This window comes from Diabrotica virgifera, chromosome 1 (assembly GCF_917563875.1).
Source record: "Diabrotica virgifera virgifera chromosome 1, PGI_DIABVI_V3a".
Taxonomy (NCBI): Eukaryota; Metazoa; Arthropoda; class Insecta; order Coleoptera; family Chrysomelidae; genus Diabrotica; species Diabrotica virgifera.
In genome coordinates, this window is record NC_065443.1 from 298275165 (window position 1) to 298299822 (window position 24658).

Below are 24658 nucleotides of genomic sequence, written 5' to 3' on the forward strand. Positions count from 1 at the left end.
GGAATGCCAAGTAAAATTTTGAGATTTATGGATTTGTGGGATTTAGAGTACACTGTGAACTTGACTGCATTCGAGGTGCCACCGTTTTACATGATTCTTTGATATTATTTGGCAAAACATTGGTGATGGGAGTGCGTTGGGAGTTTGGCTAGATATTCGGTTAATTTATAGATGGTTATGGTACATCGGGGCAGCGCACACTTGTGAGCATTTCAGACACTTAGACCTCTTACGGCGGAACCATTATATCACCCCTATCTTACGAACCAGGTCCATAAGAACCTGGCCTTCTGCGTTTCTGGGGCATAGGCTGCATCGGACTCCCATGCTGATCCCCCAGAAACCTGATGGCCGCACAGAAAGCCATAAGTCTCTTAAAAAGGCAACTCCCTCATCTGGCTCGGCTACATAGATGCCGATTTCAGGATCTGCCACCTCCGATAGACCAATGACATTCTGGGCATTTCCAGAGGACATGTGAGGAAGTTTCCTCCTCCTCATTACATAGACGGCACCGTGAGCCATCCGCCAGTCCAAAGAGATGAAATTGCCGTCGGAGTCTACAGTGGCTGGTTGTATTGGGATACACGGCATCTTAGTAATCATCTTTTTAAGACAAATTCTTTAATAATTAAATGCCCTTGGTAAAAACAAATACGTTTGTTTTTAATAAATACGATTACCTACATTACCACATCAATGCATGCATGCGGTTTTGATACAAGGTCAGTTTGAAATAATAATTAGTATATGTTATTTATAATCTAGTCTATTCAACAGTTTTAGTATCAATCTCACTTTTGTTTATATAAAAACAATAAACACGGCAATCCACTTTTAGATATACTTTCACGGAGAAAAGATTAGTCAATTGGTAGTTGAGATCCCAGCGGGTAACATCGCATCGGTTAAATATTATACCACCAGCTACTTACCGTTAATACTCCAACGTACAAATAAATGTATGCACTGTGAGTATTTTTACTTCATCAACCCTTATGGTCGGGGGGTAACCACCCCTTAATTATCTGAGGTGGCTCAGAAGCTAGGAGCCACCATATGGCGTACTGACCACCAGATAACATCTTCTACGATGTGGAAGAAGCAGTAAGATTTGTGGATGGCCCTACTATGTGGAGTCTAGCCTGTCTCAAACCTCCACAACTGGTCCAGGAGTCCTGGAACCTCCGCAGAAGAACCTCCCTGAGACTAACCCGACCAGTACTGAAGCGCACCCCAATCACAGGTTCGGGTCCCCCAGACAGAGAGGATGGGCCCCGTCTTGCCAGGGCGTCAGCCCGTTCGTTACCTTCCACCCCTGTGTGTCTTGGTACACATACCAACCTAACCTGCTGGCCAGAGCAACATTATCCAGTGCTTTCTTGCACTCAAGAACTAATTTAGAGCTGTCTGTAATCTCTTGATCACATGCCAGGATCTCAAAAGATCTTGGCCTGAAAGACAGATGTATAAAACCCGAGAGCCTGGTTAGACTCAAATCCGACTCCAGCACCTGCCCGCTCGTCCATTCTAGACCTATTTGGGAACCATGTGAGTCCATTCCGACAGATTAGTGCAGGTTCTCGTTCTACTCACTTGTCCCGATCAGGAAATTGAACCAAGAAGGAGGATGAGAACTCAAATTGAGGGATCATGCTGTCCTGTACCATAGAAAGCACAGGACAACACTCGATAGCCTGTCTCCAAATATCACAATGGCTCATCCGCTCATTCGTTCCCAATCACTATCCAGAGCAGTTGAGACGATAGGCTGCCATCATGGCTTCGTGCTCTACAATAAGATGTAGAGGAGGTAAATTCAGCAGAACCTCAAAAGCTGCTGTGGGAGTGGTCCTCATGACTCCTGAGACGCCAACCGTTGTAGATCAGTTAACTGGACCTTGACTGAAGACAGTCTAGCCCGGGGCCACCGCACGATTGCCGCATACGTCAGTATAGGCACGTATAGGCATCATGGATTTGTATATCCAATGTAGAATTTTCGGCTGTAGGCCCTATTTGGCTCCGAAAGCTCTTCTACAGGCCCAGTAAGCTGCAGCGGCTTTCTTCAACTTGGCGTGCAGATGTTCCTTCCATGTCAGTTTAGAATCCAGGATCACTCCTAGGTACTTCGCTAGGTAGGTTCACCTAGGACTTGGAAATCGATAATTTTTTGCCATAGAAGCTAATCTCTCTAGTAGCTTTTTTATTAGCCAACATAAGCGAATAATTAAAAAAACGGATTGTTAAGAAAACATGAGACTATAGTTGGGTTTTAATTTCAGTATTTTATAAATGTTAGAATACTCCACAGGATGAAGTGAAATTTGAGAAAAAATAACAGTTTGAGTGGTACACCTGGCATATAATGACGATTTACCTGTCTAGCAACAATATTATTACAGCGACATTGTTAAAGAACAAGGCGACATTGTTAAAAAAAATCACACAATCGGACAACAGGTTTAGGAAATTCGAGACATCAAAAATTACCCATTTTTAAGGTGGTGCGTTAATTTCTTGGATAAGTGTACATAGGTAGATCTTATGTACAATAACTAAAAAAGTTTTCAGATAATTACCTACCTGGATTCAGTGCCGGATTAAGAATCTTGAGGCCCCTAGGCAACCCAAGCTAGGAGGCCACTCAAGAAACTTTTATCTTTTCCCTCCAAAACCCCCCGATAACCGCTCCATCTCCGAGCGGCATCTCTTTGATATATTAATATTAGTGGACATTTTGTAGATTTAAACTTAAAATTTTTGTTTCATTTTGTAAAATGTGTTGCTTAAAGAAAAAACAAAAAGAAATACATTGTCAAGAAACTATTTATATAATTTTAATTAAATTTTTCAATAAAAAATTATTTTAGTCTTTTTTGTCATAGTTATCCATAAACGAACGATTAATTTTAAAGTATAATAATTTTTTAATAATGAAAAAAGAAGGTCGTAGAAAAAGCATAGTATTCTACTCACATGTAGTGGCTATTACTCTGATGAATAACACTCGCCTTCGGCTCGTGTCGCAAACTTCATCATCGTGAGTAATACCCATCATCACATGCTCGTTGAATGATATACCATTCCTTATCACATAACTATGTAATTATAAATAATTTTGGATTAAATATAGTTCGAGTTTTCAAAGCCTTACAATTATTATAAAGCAACTTTTCTAAATTTCTTAGAAACAAAACTACTTAAAATATCTTCTACTTCCAAATTTTCGAGCACATCATTCTCAATAGCCATAATTGAGGGAAATGCTAGTATATTTTGTGCCACTGTCTAACGGTGACAGTTTTTAATAATTTTCATTTTGGAAATGACCGTTCGTCTGTTGCATTTGTAATAATTAGCGTAAGATAAATCTTATAAGCTACTGACAAATTTCGAAACTTCGATTCGAATTTGTTCTCATAAAAATAACTCAAAGAGACTATAAAGCAGGAATAAATTGTTTTCGCTACAAATCCTGAAGATGGACTATAAAATATTTGAACTGCAGTAGTTCATCTTAAATTTCAGGTTCAATATCAGCAGTATAGCTTTCATGTAGTTTTGAAACACACTCCTTTGTTTGAGTATCATTCAATTTTGGAAAAACACACAAAATGCCAAATACTAGTTACTGACTCGTACGCTGTCAACTGACGACTCAGCTCAATAATCAGCTTATCCGAAATTGGTAGATTCGTTTCAAGCTTTAACTTTTCTCCACCCTGTAGAAAAACTTCATTGGAATTTAGCATCATCAAAATGTAGTTTTCTTGCTCGCGTTTGTTTACTCTCGTGGGTATATTCAGAGTACCTACTGTAGATCGCAGACCTTCTGCTCGTAGTAAGCAAAATTATCTCTTTGGAATTTTAAGAACTCCCAAAAGTAATTTTAGAAGCTGAACTGCAGTTTCAAGTTCAATCTCTTCTCTCTGTAATGATTTACTGACAGCGTTGATGAGTTCTAAAAAAGTTTGTGTTTTGACATTTCTTTCAACAAACACTTAGCCTCACGAACTCTTTCAGCTTACTGATTAGGGTCTTCAGTAAGAGTATGAAGAGCAGATCTGAAGGCGTTGTAACCTTTAGACAAAGCTCTGGTTGCATCAGCCCTTGCAGTTCATTTAGTGCTGCTTGTTCTTTTAAGGACAAGGTTTAGATCGTGGCCAATGGGATCACGTAGTTGAGTTTCATTTAAGCATTTGATCGTAGCTTCCCAACGGTGGGTAGAGGCTGAAAAAACATTGTACACGGACTGAACAAATTCAAAATAGTCCAGGGCGCATCTGTTTTGAGATGGATGTTGAGAGGTGACTCAAATATTTTTGCAGAAATTGCTCTAAAATAAATCAAATAATAATATTTGAGTTATCCTCCCTCTTAAAATGGTCCCGAACATTGTTTAAATAATCAAAATGTCAAAAAATGAAGGAAAAATTCGATTTTTTCTTCGTTTTTTGATTATAACTTTAAAAGTATTCATTTCCGAGAAAAGTTGTACCAACATAAAAGTTGCGTAATTAAATATCCTACAATATAGAGTTGGATAAAAATTTAAAAAATAGTCACCCTAGTTGCAAAATAGCAATAATTTGGAAAAAAACCATACAAAAACAAGTATTCGCATTTTACGTTTTTCAACCATTTATGCTACACTTAGGACCTTCATATTTCACCCAGAAAAACTCTATGATACAGTAAAACAATACTGTAAATTTCATAAAGATCGGTTGAATAGATTTGGCCAAATAAATTTTGCAATCCAGCTTTCGCAAAAAAAATTCATTTTTTCAAAATGTTACAGGACTGAAAATAAAGCAGATAGCAAGTTGAATTTTTTTTTGCTTTTAGAAGTGTACTGTACCTTTCATTTTCAATTTGCAATATTAAAATCGATTAATTACCACGGCGTCAGGAAATTTTTTAAATAAACAACAATTTTTGGTGCTACGCGCAGGACAGCGGTTCACACAAGTTTATTTCCACCAAAATTTCTTCCAATCTTTATCTAATATATTATTTTCTTACTCAATATTTTGTTGGATTTTAATATTTTAATGTCACAAAAATCAAAATAATTTTATTATTGTTTGAGAAATATTGTTTAAACAATTGCATATGTTTAAAAATAATAAACTTTTATTTTTTAAGTTAAAATATATGAACAAAGAAAATTTTTGCTAATAAAAGTGTTATTTCAAAGGATAGAGTATGTGTTTTTATTTTGCAATAAACAAATTTATTTATTTATATCGAAATGTAATAAAAATTAAAATGTATCAATCATTATCAAAGGTCATTGGAATGCCCAATCAGAGCAAACTATCCGCTGTCCTGCGCGTAGCACCAATAATTAATGTTTATTTAAAAAAAATCCTGACGCCGTGGTGTCAATCGATTTTAATTTTGCAAAATTGCAAATGAAAGGTACAGTACACTTCTATACGCAAAAAAAATCAACTTGCTATCTGCTTTATTTTCAGTCCTGTAACATTTTGAAAAAATGAATTTTTTTTACGAAAGCTGGATTGCAAAATTTATTTTGCAAAGTCTATTGAACCGGCCTTAATGAAATTTACAGTATTGTTCTACTGTATCATAGAGTTTTTCTGGGTGAAATATGAAGGTCCTAAGTGTAGCATAAATGGTTGAAAAACGTAAAATGCGAATACTTGTTTTTGTATGGTTTTTTTTCGCAATTATTGCTATTTTGCAACAAGGGTGACTATTTTTTAAATTTTTAACCAATTCTATGATGTAGGAAATTTAATTACGCAACTTTTATGTTAGTACAACTTTTCTCGAAAATGAATACTTTTAAAGTTATAATCAAAAAACGAAGAAAAAAATCGAATTTTTCCATAATTTTTTGACATTTTGATTATTTAAACAATGTTCCGGACCTTTTTGAAAGGGAGGATAACTCAAATATGATTATTTGATTTATTTTCAAGCAATTTCTACAAAAAAATTTGAGTCACCTCTCAACGTCCAAATGTACTAATATTTTTACAGATGCGCCCTGGTCTAAAATACGATATTGCTCCAAGGGGTCCAACGCAACTTTTAGCACCGACTAAAGCGAGTGTGCGGCACAAAAAATGTAAATTGCTTTTAAATTAGAAGTTTGTTAATTTTAGATAAATGAGCCTGGAGTCCCTTGTATTTGCCTGGCATGTAGCGAAAGGCATGGGTAATGAAGGAGAGGGTAGGGAGTGGGCACTAACTTATTTGTTGGTCTTGCTCTTACTACTTCTTCTAAGAAACCGTGCAGACTGATAGGCAGTACTGTTCCTTCTTCCAAACGGCATTCATTAGTGACTTATTCTCACAAAATAGGCTTTTTATATGAACAAAAGTATGCATTGGGATGTAATTTTATACGTCCACTATCAATTTTATAGTATTGCGCGATATTTAAATTTTTCAACATAATATGATTTACAATTTTTATTTAAATCTACATAATTATTATTTTTTCATTTTGGGCCCTGCGAGGCCCCCTTTGGGGCCGAGGCCCCTAGGCAAATGCCTACTTTGCCTATTGGTTAATCCGGCACTGCCTGGATTGTTCAGGTTTCAAGTCCCGAGAAAAATCAACTTTCCTGGACTATTATATTTAGATTATAACTATTCCAAAAAGTTTATTATTTCTGAACATGGACCAGTTGTCTCAACAATCTTTTGTCTCGGACCTGGAACTATTCCAAAGCGAGGAATGCCAAGTAAAATTTTGAGATTTATGGATTTGTGGGATTTATAGTACACTGTGAACTTGACTGCATTCGAGGTGCCACCGTTTTACATGATTCTTTGTTATTATTTGGCAAAACATTGCTGATGGGGGAGTGTGTTGGGATTTTGGCTAGAGATACAATTAATTTATAGGTGAGTAAAGTGTTTATTCATGGTTGCTGTTGTCATATAGTGTTCTGAATATTTTATTCTTAAATATCTACTTTCACTTATCGTAAATGTTTTAGGCCATTGTTTAAAATCGATTTTAGTGCAACATGACTTAGGTAAATATACTTATTTAGGTACTTAGTTGATTTCGCGCCTTTGTTAAGCATGATTTAGTTTCCGCACAATCGAACCTATATGGACCATCTGATATTTCTTATTATTAAAAGCGAATTAAAAAAAAACAACAACATACGAAGTTATTTTAAAGAAATTTATTCACCAATAATTGAAAAAAAAATAATAGTTTTGAAATAACAAATTGAAACCATTTTTGTTTTAAAATCAATAGCATAAAAAATTTCAATGTATTACGAATAATGTTTAAATTGTTTTTATATATTTTGGTATTTTTACTAGTTAGTCTTACCTCCCCAGCCCTTATTTATGCAAGCTTCAATTTGAGTGAGAATGCTCCTATAATCACATTACTAACACTTTGTTCTGGTACGTTGTTACATTATTCAAGATCGGCTTGTACAAGCGGTGTGGTAGTTTCAGTTTGTGGATTATCCTGGCGAGTTATTTTTTTAAGCATAACTCAAATGTTCGATAGGGTTAAGGTCGGCTGAGCAAGCAGGCTACTCCAGAGTAGTGATATCTTCTGTTTAATGTGATTGATATGAAGGAAACTTTGTGCTAAGGCAAATTCTGGATCACATCCATGGATCACATCCCCGATAAACCGATAAGATTGGTTAAGGCTACAATGCGTAAAGTTGTTTGCAAAGTCGAAATACAGGGCGAACAATCACAGGCGTTTGAAACGCATGTTGGGCTGCGACAGGGAGATGCGCTGGTGTATCTTCTTTTCAACATATCTCAGGAAAAGGCGGTCAGAGATGCCCGAATAGACAACAGAGGGAATATTTTTAATAAATCATTCCAAATTTTGACATATGGGTGGTTCGCCAAAATAAGCGGCATCTTTTGTAACTCGCTTTTTTCTTAAGTCCTTTACATACTGTGTTTCAAATTATGTTGCCAAAGTTAAGTTATACAATAGATGAATGTACGCCACTTAACATTAAGCAATTTAAAAAAAGTATTTTTACAAGCATTTTATGCAATTTTAATGTCAAAATATCAACTCCGAGGCTGTAACCCACCTTATTTTTTGATTTGTTTTATAGTATTAGACACTGAAAAGTTACAAAAGTGCAGATTATTTTATCAATAATTAATTAAAAACCCAATGTAATTCAAAACTGTCAAATTAATAACTTTCATTTTTAAAATTAAACCATAAAAATCTACTACTAAAAACTGTAACCAACTTTCTGCATCAACACCGAGGGTTCATGAAAATATATGAAAATTTAGGCCAAACTGCACTATACTGTATGGCAGGCAGCTTGACAACAGAGGAACGCTTCAGTCTTCAGTCTAACCCAAATTGTGGAAGAAAGTGGACGAACATAATATCGTTAAGCGATAGAAAATTTTTCAAGTTGTCTTAAGCTAAGCGTATGTTTTATACAGTCAACACCGAAGCCTTCGCAAAAACTTAATTTTGCTAATTTTTTTAATGTTTTTCTTTTAAGTATGCGCTATAAAGTTTTTTGACACCCTATGAATAAAGCAGAATTATTTTTAATATTTGTAGAAAGTAGAATTAAAAATGTATGAAATCATCAACACCGAAGCCATCAACTCCGAAGCCCAGTCGTGCCTCGGAGTTGACGAACGTGCCTCGGAGTTGTTGAAAGTGTGTGAGTGGTCATCAGTCTGATATAGGAAAAGGGTTACTGGGTAACTCTTAAGATGTTTCGGTCGGTTTGGTAATATAATCTTCTTTTTATAGAAAATGGCTCGTATACACTGGAGTACGACAGAAAAATGAAGGCGAAAACCCCCAAAATCGTTAAATAAAGATTTTATGAAAGAAAGTAATATTTTATGCAGCTATGCTTATTTCTGTAAGAATATACCATTTTGGGTAGTCTCTAATATTGATAAAAGAGACATCTGTCTATGTATGCACATTATGTGAAAACATGGAGCTCATGTGTGGAAGCGGATAACAAATCATTATGTTGCGCAGAAAAGACAGAAGAATGTATAGAAAAGAAATGCCAAGATTGTGTTCAAAAGCAGATTAGACTTTTAAAGTTTAATGGAAAAGACACGGCTACATATTGGAAAGTTTTGTCAACACGAAGGCCGGTCTAAATCAACTCCGACGTAATTGATATTTTACCTATTTTTCATGTTTTTCTGTACTAGTTTATATCAAAATGGAAGTGTTTTGTATAGTTTTATTACATACCAATTTTTATTTAATTGTTACGATCATAAATTTCAATTAAAAGAGAATTACGTCAACACCGTGGACACTTAGTCAACTCCGAAGTCACATTTCCGTTTTTCGGAAAATGTTTAAAAATGATCTCTGCTGGTATCATGGGTAAGTTTAATAGCTCATTTTATAAAAAATATTTAAAAATGAACTAATTATAAACCATGTTTTAAATTAAATTTCTCTACCTCGAAATTGCCGTCTATTTTGGCGAATCACCCATATGCAGATGTTGTGGACCTAGTTGCCCGCACAACACGCAAGCTAGAAGAAATGTATACCACCTTCTAAAATGCCTCAAAAATATGGGCCTGCAAGTAAATGAGGAGAAAACTAAGATAATGGCATCAACATTCAACAATAGAGCCAGAAACATAGGTCACCAATTCACGGTTGATAACTCTACCTTTGAAGTGGTGGACAAATTCACATACTTCGGCTACCTGATCACCAAGGAGAACGTCATGACGTAAGAAATCAAGCGAAGGATAATCCTAACAAACAAATGCTGTTTTGGACTGAGCATGCATAATATGAGAAGCAGAAAATTAAGCCAAAAAACAAAAATATCCATATATAAAACCTTTATATAGCCAGTGTTGACATATGGGTCGGAGACATGGACCATCTCCAAGGCAGATGAAAGCCTTCTGCTTATATTTGAACGAAGGATCCTGAGAGGAATATTCGGTGGTATCTGTGAAATGGTGTTTGGAGAAGGAGGTACAAGTATTAGATATACCACATATACATATAAACATATATTTAAGGGTCGGTATTTCAATAGCTACTTAAGCTTTTGCTTAGATAAGCCTGTGTCAAAAGTTAAGGAGAAGCTTAAGCCGGGTGCCGTATTTTCATCATTTCCTTAACTAAACTGATGCTCAACTGTAAAGTTAATTGGTTTGGTACCTCTGAATACGTCAAAATGCCAAAACTAACTGTTCTGAGGTAAAAACGACTACTGTTGACGTTTAATTTGATCTTGTCATCCGTATCAATGTCATTTACTTCACTTAATTTTGTGTACATGGTGCATGTGTTGTTAGTTTATTTTATTGTCGATATTTTCTCTGTTCTCTGGTTATATTGTTATTGTTATTTTGCATAAGCAATATTGTAATTTTGTTTATTGGATATATTCCTTAAAATGTCAAATTCGAATGTAAGTTTATTTTTGTAAAATAAATATACCTACCAAGCATTGTAGAGATAAATAATTTTCATTTGCCTACACCTTCCAAAAGTAGCAAGAATTTTAATAATCGTTATTACGATTAATAAATAAATAGATTATTTAATAATCTATTAATAACGTTATTACTCAAAAGTTGGTTTTCAAAATAACTCTCTAATTAATAATCTATAGAAATAACCTCAAAAAACAGAAAACAAATTTTAAGCAAAGGCTTAAACCAACTCCTGCGCGAGCCTAAAATTATTTGGTTTAAGCCTAGGCTTAAGCCTCAAATTGAAGTGGAAATACAGGCATCTAAGCTTAAGCAAAGGCTTAAAGTAAGCTTTGGCTTAAGTGAGGTTGGAAATACCGGCCCTTGTGGTAAAGACGTAGTATCTCTTACAAAAATAGGAAGACTAAAATGGGCAGGACATCTAGCAAGATCACAGCAGAACAACCCTCCTAGAAGAATTCTTAAGTCACAACCTGTGGGAAGTAGAAATAGGGGTAGGCCAAAACTCAGATGGAAAGATGGTGTAGATGAGGTTGGTAGAAAAATAGACGCAGTAAACTGGTAACAGTTGGCAATGTATAGAACTGACTGGTGTAATAGACTTAGAAAGGTCGAGGCTCTTTTATAGGGCTGTAGCACCCTTGATGATGATGATGAATGTGGAGTGATAGCGATAGCAATAAAAGCAACCCTGGATTCGAGTCCAATACTGAAGTAGATGGTCTAAATCTAAATTGTCATGCAATTAGGTAGTGACACGGGGAATTACACGGTATCGCCGTATTTCATGTTCATTAACTGGCCTAATAATTAAAAATATGAATTTAATATCACGAAAAGACATTACATTTGGCTTCTCGGGATAATAATATACTACCTACTTCCTCCCAAAATAACTTTTATAAGGGTAAACAATCTCCAAATAAGTGCCAAGAGAAATTAATAAGGAGCTAAAAATATTTTGTGTGATGACATTGTGACCATGATGGATCGTTAGATAGAAAAAACGTAAATGTAGGTAACAGGTTGATGGTTAAATTTTTGGATGACTCGATGAGTGAAAAGATGAGAGTTTCGACATTTTCGCAAAAAAATACAAATTTGCATATTATAGATGTCAAGGAAAAAGTTGTTCCGTCATTATGTATTAAAATATACAGTGAGCACGTAAAGGTTGGAATAAATTCATTTTCTCGAGAATGGACGATTTTGGACAAAAATCCCAAAACAGGTCAATTTTTATTTTTAAATTACGACTTTTTGGCATATATATCATACTAGTGACGTCACCCATCTGGGCGTGATGACGTCATCTTAAAAATTTTTAAATGAGAATAGGGGTCGTGTGATAGCTCATTTGAAAGGTAATTTAATTTTCTATTCAGTAATATAAACATTAACATAATTATTTATACAGGGTGTCCAAAATGTTTTTTTTGATTAAATTTATTGACATAAAAAGAAGAATATATGTAATTTATTTAATTCAAAATACATTTTACTGCTCTCAGAAAACAGAAAAAAATGTTTATTTGAAAAATAATCATGGCTTTTCGCTTAAATTAAATGTTTAAACTGTCACGAGGCTGGTGGGTGGCTGCTTTAATATTGAATTTAAGCAAAGAACAATATTTATCTGCCAAATAAACATTTGTCCTGTTTTCTGATAGCAGTAAAATGAATTTTGAATTAAATAAATTACACACATTCTTCTTTTTGTCAAAAAATTTAATTCAAAAAATTTTTTTTTTGACGCCCTATATAAATAATTATGTTAATGTTTATTTTACTGAATAGAGAATTGAATTGCCTTTCAAATGAGCCATCACACGATCCCTATTCTCATTTAAAAAAATCAACGATGACGTCATCAAGCCCAGATGGATGACGTCACTAGTATAATATATATGTCAAAAAGTCGTAATTTAAAAATAAAAATTGACCTGTTTCAGGATATTTTTCCAAAATCGTCCGTTTTCGAGAAAATGAATTTATTCCAACCTTTACGTGCTCACTGTATATAGCCCAATAAATGACAGTTTTGGAGTGTAATTTCCAGGGGCAACTCCGAATTGCATGAAAATTTTGATTTAGGTTCTACTTACCCTCCACTTCAAAGTTGAATTTGTGCCGTTGGTTGCTTTTACTTAAGGGGTGACATTTATCCCTTCTCGGGGGGTGAAAAACGCGTGTTTAAAATAAGGCCGGAAATGGATAAATTGACTTATTTTAAGCACTTTTTGTTCTATAAAGTTTTTTACGTAAGTCAATACTTTTCGAGTTATTCTCGATTTAAAATGTTGATTTTTAGACAAAAAAACTACGTTTTCAGACCGTTTTTCCCAAATAACTCAAAAAGTAAATATTTTATCGAAAAAAATATTTTTAGCAAAAGTATAGCCTATAAAAAACGAAAAAATGGTGTACCAGTAAAGTCTACAAATTGAGTAGAAGCAAAGTTGTAGCTCATGAAAAATACGTTGTTATTCGTCTAATTCCAAATCGAAAAATTCAACGCGAAATCACCGAAGAAAGAAGCGTTTTCGGGAAAACCTTATTAACATTTTTAAAGTATCGAAAAAAGCTTATTATTTGTTTTTTACAAAAGTTTACAGCATCAAAAATAAACGAGTTACACTGAAAAAAAAGTTGGCCCCTTTTTTTGGTAAAAAAAATCGTGAAAACCTCCCTCTATTTAGCACCCTAAATGAAATTAATCGTTTGGCTTTACCATCTATTTTAACTGTATGTGTATTGTTTATATGATCTGTAAGTTTGATTGGTTTGAAGTGCTTATTTTTGAAAACATTTGGTTTTAAAGTAAAAAAAATTCTAAAAATTTTTGAAAAATTTCATTTTTTCAAAATAACTTAAAAAGTATTAATGATAAGAAAAATCTTAAAGAGTAAAAAAATGTAGGTTTTGCTATTATAAATATGCTAGTTTATTTTGTTTCTCCATAATACAAAAATTGGTTAAGATATGGCTGTTCAAATCTTGCATACACTCGTGATTAGTGATCCATTCAAGTTTTCTCAATTATAACCCTTTCAAAAATAAACACTTTAAACCGGTGAGACTGACAGATCTTTTTTATAAGCTAAACTTTTGCTAAGGATATTTTTTTCGATAAAATATTTACTTTTTGAGTTATTTGCGAAAAACCGTCTGAAACCGTAGTTTTTTTTGTCGAAAAATCAACATTTTCAATGGCAAATAACTCGAAAAGTATTGACTTACGTAAAAAACTCTATAAAACAAAAGTTGCTTAAAATCAGTCAATTTATCCATTTCCGGTCTTACCTTGAAAGTATGTTTTTCACCCCCGAGAAGGGGTAACTGCCACCCCCCAAGTATAAGCAACCAACAGCACAATTTCAACTTTGAAGTGGAGGGTAAGTAGAACCTAAATCCAAATTTTAATGCAATTCGGAGTTGCCCCTGAAAATTACACGGTATCGCCGAATTTCCCGTTCATTTACTGGGCTAATATAAAAAAGATGGAATTCAACCGTAGATACGTGTTTCTGACTCATTAGTGGTCATCAGCACGGTATAGCTAAGTTAGAAAAAGGAGTAATTTAACTTGGGAAAAATTCACTACAGAACTAATGTTACCACTTGTGACAACAATGTCAAAAGACCCTGCCTTTACAACTTTACTATAAATATACAAAAGGAAAATCATTGGCAAAGACTCGCAATGTGAATGTGAATTCACATATTAATGTGATCACCAATAACTGATACCACCAATTAAAAATGTGATACTTCAACTAATTATTTTTATTTAATTATATCTAAGGCTTTTTGCTATAAATATAATCAAGTTTTTGTTACTGAACTGTAAATTTTGATCATCGAATTTATCACATTTCGAATAGTTTCTTGATCTAGTTGTGCCCATTCTTCCAGGAGAACTTCCTCGACATGTTGTAGGTTTCTTACTGGTTGACGATCCGATCCTTCAAGAGCTTCCCGAGTGTATCCCAAATGTGTTCAATGGGATTTAAATCTGGACAGCATGTGGTTCAAGAACTTCGTTAATGCATTGCTCTGACATCATCGTCCCTTGCCGAATAACTACTAGGTCAAAGCGACAATTTAAAGTTATCCCATCCCAAACCATAATTTAACATAGGTACGTCAAAAGTCCAGGTTTCTTGAATTGTGGAATCCAAAAACCACTCGCCTGGTCTTCTCCAGACTCTAACACGTCCATCAACGTGATTTAAAAGAAATCTGGGCTTGTCAGTAACATCACGTTACTCCATTGTGTCGTGGTCTAATTTATGTGATCTTCTGCAAACAAGCGTCTGGCTCTACGATGTGCAGGTGTCAAAGGAGGTACTCTAGCTGCTAGCTGTCCTTCTTGCATTCAACCCATGTCCCCATGTTCTTGAAACCGACTAAGTATAGTTTGAGCGTTTGAGTATCTACTCTTGTACCCGTAGCTTCTACCAACTCAGTTTTAGTACAGTCATTGAAGCTTTTTAGCTCAGAAATTTTTTACTATAAACTGATTTACATGAAATTTTGGAATTAGGCTTATCCTACCCTTAACTTCAAAAGTGATATTGACCCGAACTCCGTTTTCTCCTTGGGGGTGGTTGCCACCCCTTTTCGGTGGTGGATTTTTTTAAATAACCTCAGTGATCGATAGAAGACCTAATTTTAAGCAAAAAATGTTGTATAAAGTTTTTTTAAAAACCCAATACTTTTCACGTTATTGGCAATTAAAAATTCGGAATTTTCTCACGATTTTCAACAATTTTCAAAAATTTGCCACTGTTTGCTTATTTTTCAATATTTTCCCTTGAATTTTTTCTTGAATACTCTATGAATTGTACTGAATATACAATATGCCTATTTAATTTAAAAATAAAATAATTCTTCCATACTTAAAAAAATGTGCTTGAAATATTGGTTTCAACCCCTACAGACGGCCCCCTTAAGGATAGCTATGACACGATTTTGATAGGCAACCCATGCTAGAATTATTTCTCTATGTATGAAATTTAATTTAAAAAATGTTGCATCCGGAAAGCAGATGGGTACAGATCGACCTATATTCGTATTACGTACTATACATGCCTTGCTTCGCAAATTCCGTTACAACTCAAACATTTTCCTTTTATTGAGGCATTTAAGTAATTCAAGGAAGTCAGTTAAACTAATTTCCCTTTCCAAGATATGCATGAACGTGACTAGATAACAATCTCCAACAAAAAGAGGTCATTGTGCCCCAAATGAACAACTAAAACGGCAAAAAGGGGGAGGAAACACTATTTTCATTCTATCATCATTATCAAATGCCTTATATAATCGTTATATAATTATACATTCATTGTTAGGTTGTAGCTCATATTTAATGATGTGCTGATTGGATTATACCGCCAATTCGCTGACTAAAAAGGGAAAGCTGCACTGATCGCACAGGTTTCAGTATCATCGATCCCACACTTCTTCCATCACCATGGAAATATAACTCGGACTTTTGTCACTATCAAATTTAGGTGTTGCCCAAAAAAGTAGACGTTTGGAAGTTCGCAATAAAAAATTAATGAAATGATGGTGATCTTCGACAAGACATCCAGCGAATACTATGGACCAGGAAAGCGAAAATAATGGATGTTGCAAACAAGGTCAGTGGGTAGTTTCATTTTATAGTTATAAGATGGGATATAATAGTTGGGGGGGTTTTGGGGGGATTTTTGCTCACACCTATTTATAGGGATGACCTTTTGGGGGTTTCTTATGTTCTTTGTACTGTAAAATTGATTTGGATATTAATATATTTCAGAAAATATATATTATAACGGATATTTCCAATTTTTTTAAACTGCAAATGTCAGATATATTATTTCGTATTTTTTTAAGTACACAAAATATCGCCAATCCTATTTTATTCGCCTTCTTCTTTTATTCCGTTTTTGATCTCTCTATCTATTCTTTTGTATAATGACATGCAGGACTTTCGCCTCTCTTCCATAATATCTAAATTCTCGTTTGTCGTCCACTATTTCTTCTTAATTTTTGGTGGTTTAAGGAATTTCTCTCGTGTTTCTTGTGAAACTTTATGCAACTTTTCTAGCTCCTGGTCCATTACATCCGATTGAATAACGGCATTCAAGTTGTTCTGTATATACCCTTTTACACTCTGTTCTGTGTGTTGGTCTTTTAATAGCCTGATGTCGACTTTTGGATTGATACTACCTACGTATAATCTTCTTTAGCCTGAACCTAATTTTGCCAATGAGTGGGTTACTTATGTCCAGTTGCACCAACAAATAAACGATTGATTTGGATTGCCCGTTTATTTTAATTGTCAAAAAACTGTCAAATTAAACACAGAAATTTTAATGATTCTCCCAAAAAATATTAAATTTTAACCTTCTTCAAAAGAAAAGAAAAGTGTTCTGTTAATAAATTTGATGGTAAAAAATTTAATATTTTTCGGGAAATCGTTAAAATTTCTGTTTTTAATTGACAGTTTTTTGATAATTATTATAATATTTAATAATAAACGGGCAATCAAAATCAAAAAATCAATCGTTTATTTGTCGGTGCAACTGGACATTAGAGTTGCAAAAGTTTGACTTGAATGTTTGAAATTGACTTGAGTTTGACTTAATTTCAAGTCATAGGCGTAACCAGGGGGGGTTTTGGGGGTTGTAACCCCCTCCCATTGGGATGTACTTTGAGCTCTATACGCTTAACACCATAGCCCTCAGAGACCTTCCAGTAGTTGTAACCCCCCCTGCAATCACCTGCCGCAACATCAAATAAATCAATATATTTATTTTTCTTAATTAATTCTGCTTTGTCCATAGATCTTTTCTCTTAATTTTTGTAGTGGGAGTACCTTCAAAATCAGACTCAATTTGTTTTGGTACTTATTATCAGAGCCGAAAAATATTCATGTTCAGCTAGGTTCACCTATTATCTCACAAAGCACACACTTCAAAACGAACGTAATAAACAAGCCAAGCATAGACTTCTAAATATGATCTGCAAACTAATTTGAGGAGTAGCAGAGTACAGATTCAGACCTATCCAAATAAGTTAAAACACAATTCGGTACGCCCTCAATTAGAATTGGGAATAAACACGTTGCGCAAAATGATATTCGAACTTCAAACTGTTTGAAGAAGTTTGATTTCAAGTCAAACCTAAAGATATTAAAATTAAGTCAAGTCAAACTTTTTTATAAAAAAAAGTTTAGTTTTCAAGTCAAGTCAAATTTGTTGAATAAAATCAAACTAGTTTCACTTGACGCATCTCTAGTCTGACTTGATATCAGCTCCTGGTATGTCGTGACTGATGTTATGCTGTTACGGGATCTTTTATTAATCAAAATGTAATCTATTTGATTCCTCACTATGCGACCTATTTTAATAATTCAGAATATGAAAAAATATTAATGAAAAAATATTACTAGTACCTACTAGTGGAACCTTCACTAATTATTATAAACAAATCTCAATGCCTCTACTGCTGTAAGTAATAACAAAATATCTGTTTCAGAACCTGAAGGTAACGTGCAGTCTCTACAAGCAACACTTTTCCCAATCAAACCTACAAATTCAACTAGTTATTTTGCCAATTTTATAATCAAATCCCCTGCCGAAGAAGATGATATTCGATTCAAAATTAGGGAATCGCCACACAAGGACTGGTTTTCCTGTAATAAAGACACGCCTTTCGACTTTCAACCACCTAGATGGCCCACGGAATGCCAAGTGAGTTCAATTTGTTATACAGTAAAACTTTTCAAATGTCACTAAAAATGAAAGAAATATTGGCCGTTATAGAAAAGTGGCCGCTATTGCCAGGATTTGCAGTTCACTAATACATAAAAGATAATTGAAATTTATTTTAAAAATATTTATCGAACCCGTATTATAATTTAGTTCAGCGGTTCTCAACCTTTTAGCACTGGTTTTAGCGGCAATGATTGGTTGATTCAAGTTAGAACAGTGAAATTGTGAAACTGACGATGCTAACTCTACGTTAGCAAAAGCTGGGATGCAAAATAAAAATCCAGATATATTTAAATACGAAAGTTTATTTGATGTCTCATTAAACTTAAAATTGTTTATTTATTTGAGAAAAAGAATAATCAAAAAATCAAATACGCATATAAAGTTGAAAGTCTTATTTATATGAGTGTTTTTGCACTTTTAATGAGAGGGTTGGCATTGTCTGTTCTTGACAAGTTTTTCGATATTCGGTTGAAACTGTGTCAGAGCACACCTCAAGTCACTTTCAACGTCCAGTCTTGAACGGTATTTTGATTTTATATACGCCAATGCAGTAAAACCAGATTCGCAAAGATATGTGGATGAAAACTGGAATAATAAATAGGTAACTTCGCAGACACTAAAGCCACTTCTGGGTAAACAGGAAAGTAGGTTAACCAAAATTCTTTCAAGTCCATGTTTGCAAAATCTGCTTTTGCTTGTGAATCACATTTTAGGTCAATTGCCTGCTCTTGAAGGTTAACTGGAAGAATGTCAACTTCGATATGAAAAGGATCTCTTGTCAACTTGGATTCCCAGTTTTCCGAGCTAACATCTGGAAAGTACTTTCGAATTTGATTTTTAAGTTCTTCCAAATGCCGTGATATGACGTCTTTCAAATCCGAAACTAGATGTAGTGGAAGGGTTCAAGATGGGAATATCATCGAGGAGGTCGTTCATTTTAGGAAAAGAGGAAAAGTTTGGCTTGGAAGTAAGCCAAAGGAACTAAGGATAAGTGTTTAAGAGGTTTTTACGGCCTTCAGATTCAGGACATTAAGTGTGTCAAAAAAGTCAGACAAATAAGCCAAGTAAAAGATAGTTTTATCATCTGTAAATCTTCTGTGAAGATCTTCTTGTTTTGGAGTCATTAACAAAATTTCAACTTCTGACTTTAAATTGAATAATCTTGCAAGCATATTTCCTTTGGATAACCACCGGACTTCTGTGTGATACAGGAGGGTTTCCTGTTCACTATTCAGTTCTTGACATAGTGCCTGAAAGAGCCTAGTGTTTAATGCGCTGGATTTGATGTGGTTAACTATTTTAATTGTTAAGTTTAATGTGACGTTGAGAGGTTCAGGTAAAGTCTGACTAGCTAAAGCTTGTCTGTGAATAATGCAGTGAGAACCAATTATCCTAAGGTTCTTCTTTTTTTGCCAACTCCATAAATCCAGATCGACATCCTGTCATGGCTTGGGCCCCATCAGTACATATGCCAATTATTTTCTCTCATAGATGTTCATTGATTACTAAAAAATCTTCAAGAGCAGAAAATATGTCAATGGCTTTAGTTGTTGTTTCAAGAGATGTTGAAAACAATATTTCATCCAGGAACCGTTTTCTGTCAATAAATCGACAGTAAAACAATATCTGTGCATTCTTTGAAATATCAGTTGTTTCGTCATACTGCAAAGGAAAAAACGGTGAACCTTTTAATTTTTGCAATAGTTGATTTTTCAAATCCAGAGCCATGTCATCAATTCTACGTTTTACTGTGTCGTTTGAGAGAGTCATTTTTTCTACTTTCTTACAACTGTCTTCACTAAGTACGGTAATACAAGCAGTAAGTAAACAAGGTTTAATTAGTGACTCACCAATAGTATGTGGTTTCTTGTCTTTAACTATCAAAAGTGCTATTTTGTATGATGCTTCCACAGCTTTCTCATTTTTAACACGAAAATTTGCAATAGAGTCAAGTTTCATACGTTTTAGGCTGCTTTTTTTGGCAATAAAAAAATTCTGGGCCTTTATCTTTGAAAGAAGAATGGTTTGTAATTAGATGCCGTTCCAAACGTCCGCAGTGCATTGCATCATTACTAAAAACAATATGGCAGTTGACACACTGGGGTAAATGACTGACTTAGCCATTTTCAAAGCTGTTACACAACACTGTTAAATAATTCACAAACAATCACTCTGTTATTAAATAACGATTACACTGATTGCTACAAACAGCACACAGACGCTGTCGACTGAGACTGACGCGTGAGACGGAGTCACTGAACTGGAGCCAAGAGTGCTTGCAATACAGTGTTGGTAAATATACTTTGCGCTCCTACGATGTTGCCATACACAAGATTGTCGTGTTTAACTCAGGTTGTGTGTTTGAGTAAAACGATTTTAATCACGTTTAAATAAAGAAATATTTCTAAACAAAATAAAAATACGAAATACAAAATATTTTGTTTTTTAACAAAATATATATTTTTTAATTTTAATTTTTTTTCTTTGTATCCTCACGCCTCCTCTGAAATTCTCTCACGCCCCCCAGGGGGAGCGCTTCCCAGGTTGAGAACCACTGCTTTAGTTCATTGAGAGAGGCCGCAAGCACCCTTATCGGTTTCGAAACTTTATTAGTCTCTCGTCAGGGAGTGCAAAATAATCTCCGGCCTCCAGTCTCGGATTGCAACGAACGAAATGGCAGGGATGCCCTAGCGATATCTGCTACGAAAAAGTCTAAGTTTTAATCTAATAGTACATAAAATAAAATTTAAAATATTATTTTATATTCCACCAGGTCAAAACCTATTGGGACCATCTTTCTGGTTCTTCTTCTATATAGATATCGTCTTCTTTAGTCTCAGCATCCGTTTTGGCTTGCATTTTTAGAAGCCTCGGAGGTGTAACTAGACAGATGGCCCCAATAGGTTTTGGTCTGGTGGAATATTTTATGTGCTATTAGATTAAAATAGACTGTTTATTTATTTTATTAATTAAAGCAAATATAATTCTATACATAAGGGAAACTACGAAAACTACTTTAATATACTATACTCTGTTTTTAAACCGGAGGAGTAATTCAAATTTACCGCTCCATAATGAGTGTTTGTAATTAGTCCAACCGCAACTTTACTCCACTGTTATGAAATTTTGACACTATCGACATTTATGATATTTTGAGCCTGAGCTAGTTGTAGTAAAGGGTGATTCATTTAGAGGTACTTTTTTCGGTGGGGATTTAAGAGCAAACAGTAGCGATCAACAGAGATATTTGTCGAGATATTTGGCACACATATTCGTAATATAATAAAGAATGGCGGTGCAGAGCCCAATTTCAGAAACATGTTAGTATGTGGAAAATACTCTATAACTAAATAAAATATTGAAAAAAGGAGCCTGTACGGCCATTAAGAAAGACAAAAAAATACACTTTCTTCAAATAAACTTTTTTATCCCGTGCCTAGATTTTGTGTCACATTGGAACTACTAAAAATCGATTTTTTTATATCAAGAAATCGAACGTCACTGACTTGGCAACATTTCGCGCCTATGTCTTCTTCTTCTTCTTGTAGTTTAATGGCCTCCACCTCTTAGATACTTGGCCAGTCCTCGTATTTAGACTAACTGGAAGGGAATCCTCTTTTCAAAGGGTCTGGATTTTTCCATATTACCTTCTTTAAATTCATTGTGATATGATTTTCAAATAACTATTTTTATTTTATATTTTAATTTGAAATATTGTTAAAAATTGATTGATCTTTCTTAAGGTTTGGTCATTAATATTATGTAGGAGATTTTGTATTGAAATGGGGGTTAAACTTCCTATATTAACAAGTTCCTGATACAGGTCAAATTGATTTGTTTTGTTAATTGGGCATTCAAGTAACATATGAGTTATACTTCCCATTTGTCCACATTCACAAAAAGGAGTATCACTACAATTAATTTTAAACAAATGGTCTGGTGTGTGACAATGGCCCGTTCGCATTCTAATAATTGATGTCAAGTGCCTTCGATCCACAAATGTGAATTTGTGGAACCAAGGGTTTATAAAAAAATCACTTTGGCATTGTTGATACCATTTCCCTTTAGTTTTAAACTGCTTTGTCCATTCAACTTTAAACTCATTTACAATTTTTTGTTTAATAAAAGGCAAAAGTCATATTTATCTATTTTAATGTCTGCAGGAACATTTAAAGTTTTGCTATATTTGCTAATTTATCAGCCTCTGTATTCCCCTTTACTCCAGTATGGCCTGGAATCCAAGCTAAGATTATATTAAATCCTGCTTCCATTGACTCAATAATAAGTCTTTTAGTTAGGTTTACAATATGGTTGTTTGTCCCCCAGGTGGTGTTATGTAATTTTTGGATAGCACTTTTAGCATCTGAAAAAATTATTGCTTCTTTAATATTTTTTTCAATACAAACAGATACTGCCTTGTTAATTGCAATAATTTCTGCAGTGCATATTTGAGTGTGCTCATGTAATCTGGATGCATAGTTATAATTGATTGAAGGTATGTGTACCCCAAAACCTACTGTCCTCGACTCGGGATCTAAAGAACCATCTGTAAATACCCATGTATAATTTCCGTATGAAGCTGAAAATTCGTTAAGAAATTCCTGATGAGTATAGGTTTCCATTTTTTTGTGGGTTGAGAAAATTGTCTGAAATATTCCCGTAAGATAATTCAGTTCGATCTGAAAGCAGGATTTAATGTTCTCTTTATATAGATTAATCAGGTATTTGTCAAAATTATTTTTGATTTCAATCAAATATGGTGGCTCTTGTGATTTCCAAAATCCTATTTTATAATTTACTTTGGTTCCCAACTCTGACATGATTTCGTTCAGTGGATTTTTCAGATCAGCTAGGATTTTCAGATAGAACTTAGCGCACAGTATTTTCCTTCTTGCATCTAATGAAATTTCTCCACTTTCTGCTAACAAAGCATTAGTGGGGGTAGATCTCATAGAGCCCGTAATGATTCGTAAAGCTTTAAACTGAATTTGATCTAATATTAAGAGTGGGCACTTACTACAGGGTTTTAATATTGCACATGAATAATCCAAATGGGGTCTTACGATTCCTTTATAAATTAATGAGAGTGTATGGGGGTTTGCTCCCCACCAGGTTCCACATATTGCCCTCATTATATTCAAACCTTTTTAAGCTTGTGTTTCGATACGTTTAATATTTTCAATCCAGTTAAGTCGATTATTGAATATTGTCCCTAAATATTTAATTGATTCTCTAATAGGAATTATCTCTCCCTCTATTTTTAACGGAATATTATTGGTGATGTTTTTCTTTTTGTTAAAGATTACTGCAGAGGATTTACCGTGGGACAAGGGTAGTTTATTTTCTGTTAACCATTGAGTTATGTGAGTAAGACATATATTAGTTAATCTTATAAGATTATTTATATCTTCATCAACTGTTATGAGGGCTAGATCATCTGCATATTGAATTAGCCTGAAATTAGATGGAATAATGTGTAGCGCTTTGGTATATATGTTGAATAGTAGTGGGCTCAGGGGCGATCCCTGAGCCAGCCCTTTATCAGTGATGTTGGGTCTATAAAATTATGTCTATAAAAATTATTGTTTTTGATAGTATAAACATCACTGTCAGTGTCGAATTACCGACGCACTGTTGCCTCACTTTTGAAAGTTCGCAGAACTTTCGCAATCTTGGACCGCGTTTGTTGCTACCTGTTAATCGATACTGTGTGCTCTTTTGACGTTACATTTTTATTCAGTATTGTTTGACATTTCATCCTGGAAAGACAGCTCGACACAACGTCTAGAAATTATTGAGTTGTATTACTAAAATAGGCGTTCAATGAGGAATGTGTTTCGTGCGCTTAGAGCGACTTACAGTTCAAATGATTGGCCTACCGAACGCACAATTCGCTATACCATCAGTAGGTAAGTTTAAAACCCAGTTTTCATTATAGCCCAATAAATGACCGTTTTGGAGTGTGATTTCCAGGGACAACTCCGAATTGCATGAAAATTTGGATTTAGGTTTTACTTACCCTCCACTTCAAAGTTGAATTTGTGCCGTTGGTTGCTTTTACTTGGGGGGTGACATTTACCCCTTCTCTGGGGGTGAAAAACGCGTGTTTTAAATAAGGCCGGAAATGGATAAATTGACTTATTTTAAGCACCTTTTGTTCTATAAAGTTTTTTATGTAAGTCAATACTTTTCGAGTTATTCGCGATTTAAAATGTTGATTTTTCGACAAAAAAACTACGTTTTCAGACCGTTTTTCCCAAATAACTCAAAAAGTAAATATTTTATCGAAAAAAATATTTTTAGCAAAAGTGTAGCGTATAAAAAAACGAAAAAAATGGTGTACCAGTAAAGTCTACAAATTGAGTAGAAGCAAAGTTGTAGCTCATGAAAAATATGTTCTTATTCGTCTAATTCCAAATCGAATAATTCAACGCAAAATC

At 34.3% G+C, this 24658-nt stretch overlaps 1 protein-coding gene across 8 annotated transcripts in view; it reads left to right on the top strand.

Moving 5' to 3' along the window:
• Positions 1 to 24658, top strand: part of LOC126879168 (cytosolic carboxypeptidase 2-like) — a 167059-nt gene continuing 142401 nt past the window's right edge. For 4 of the 8 annotated variants that reach the window (XM_050642187.1, XM_050642190.1, XM_050642189.1 and 1 more), the window contains exons 1-3: positions 6733 to 6888; positions 15807 to 16097; positions 17980 to 18194. In XM_050642187.1, coding sequence (XP_050498144.1) covers positions 16058 to 16097; positions 17980 to 18194 — 255 coding nt within the window. In that variant the 5' untranslated portion in view covers positions 6733 to 6888; positions 15807 to 16057. The other 4 variants (XM_050642188.1, XM_050642193.1, XM_050642194.1 and 1 more) reach the window with 4 other exon arrangements.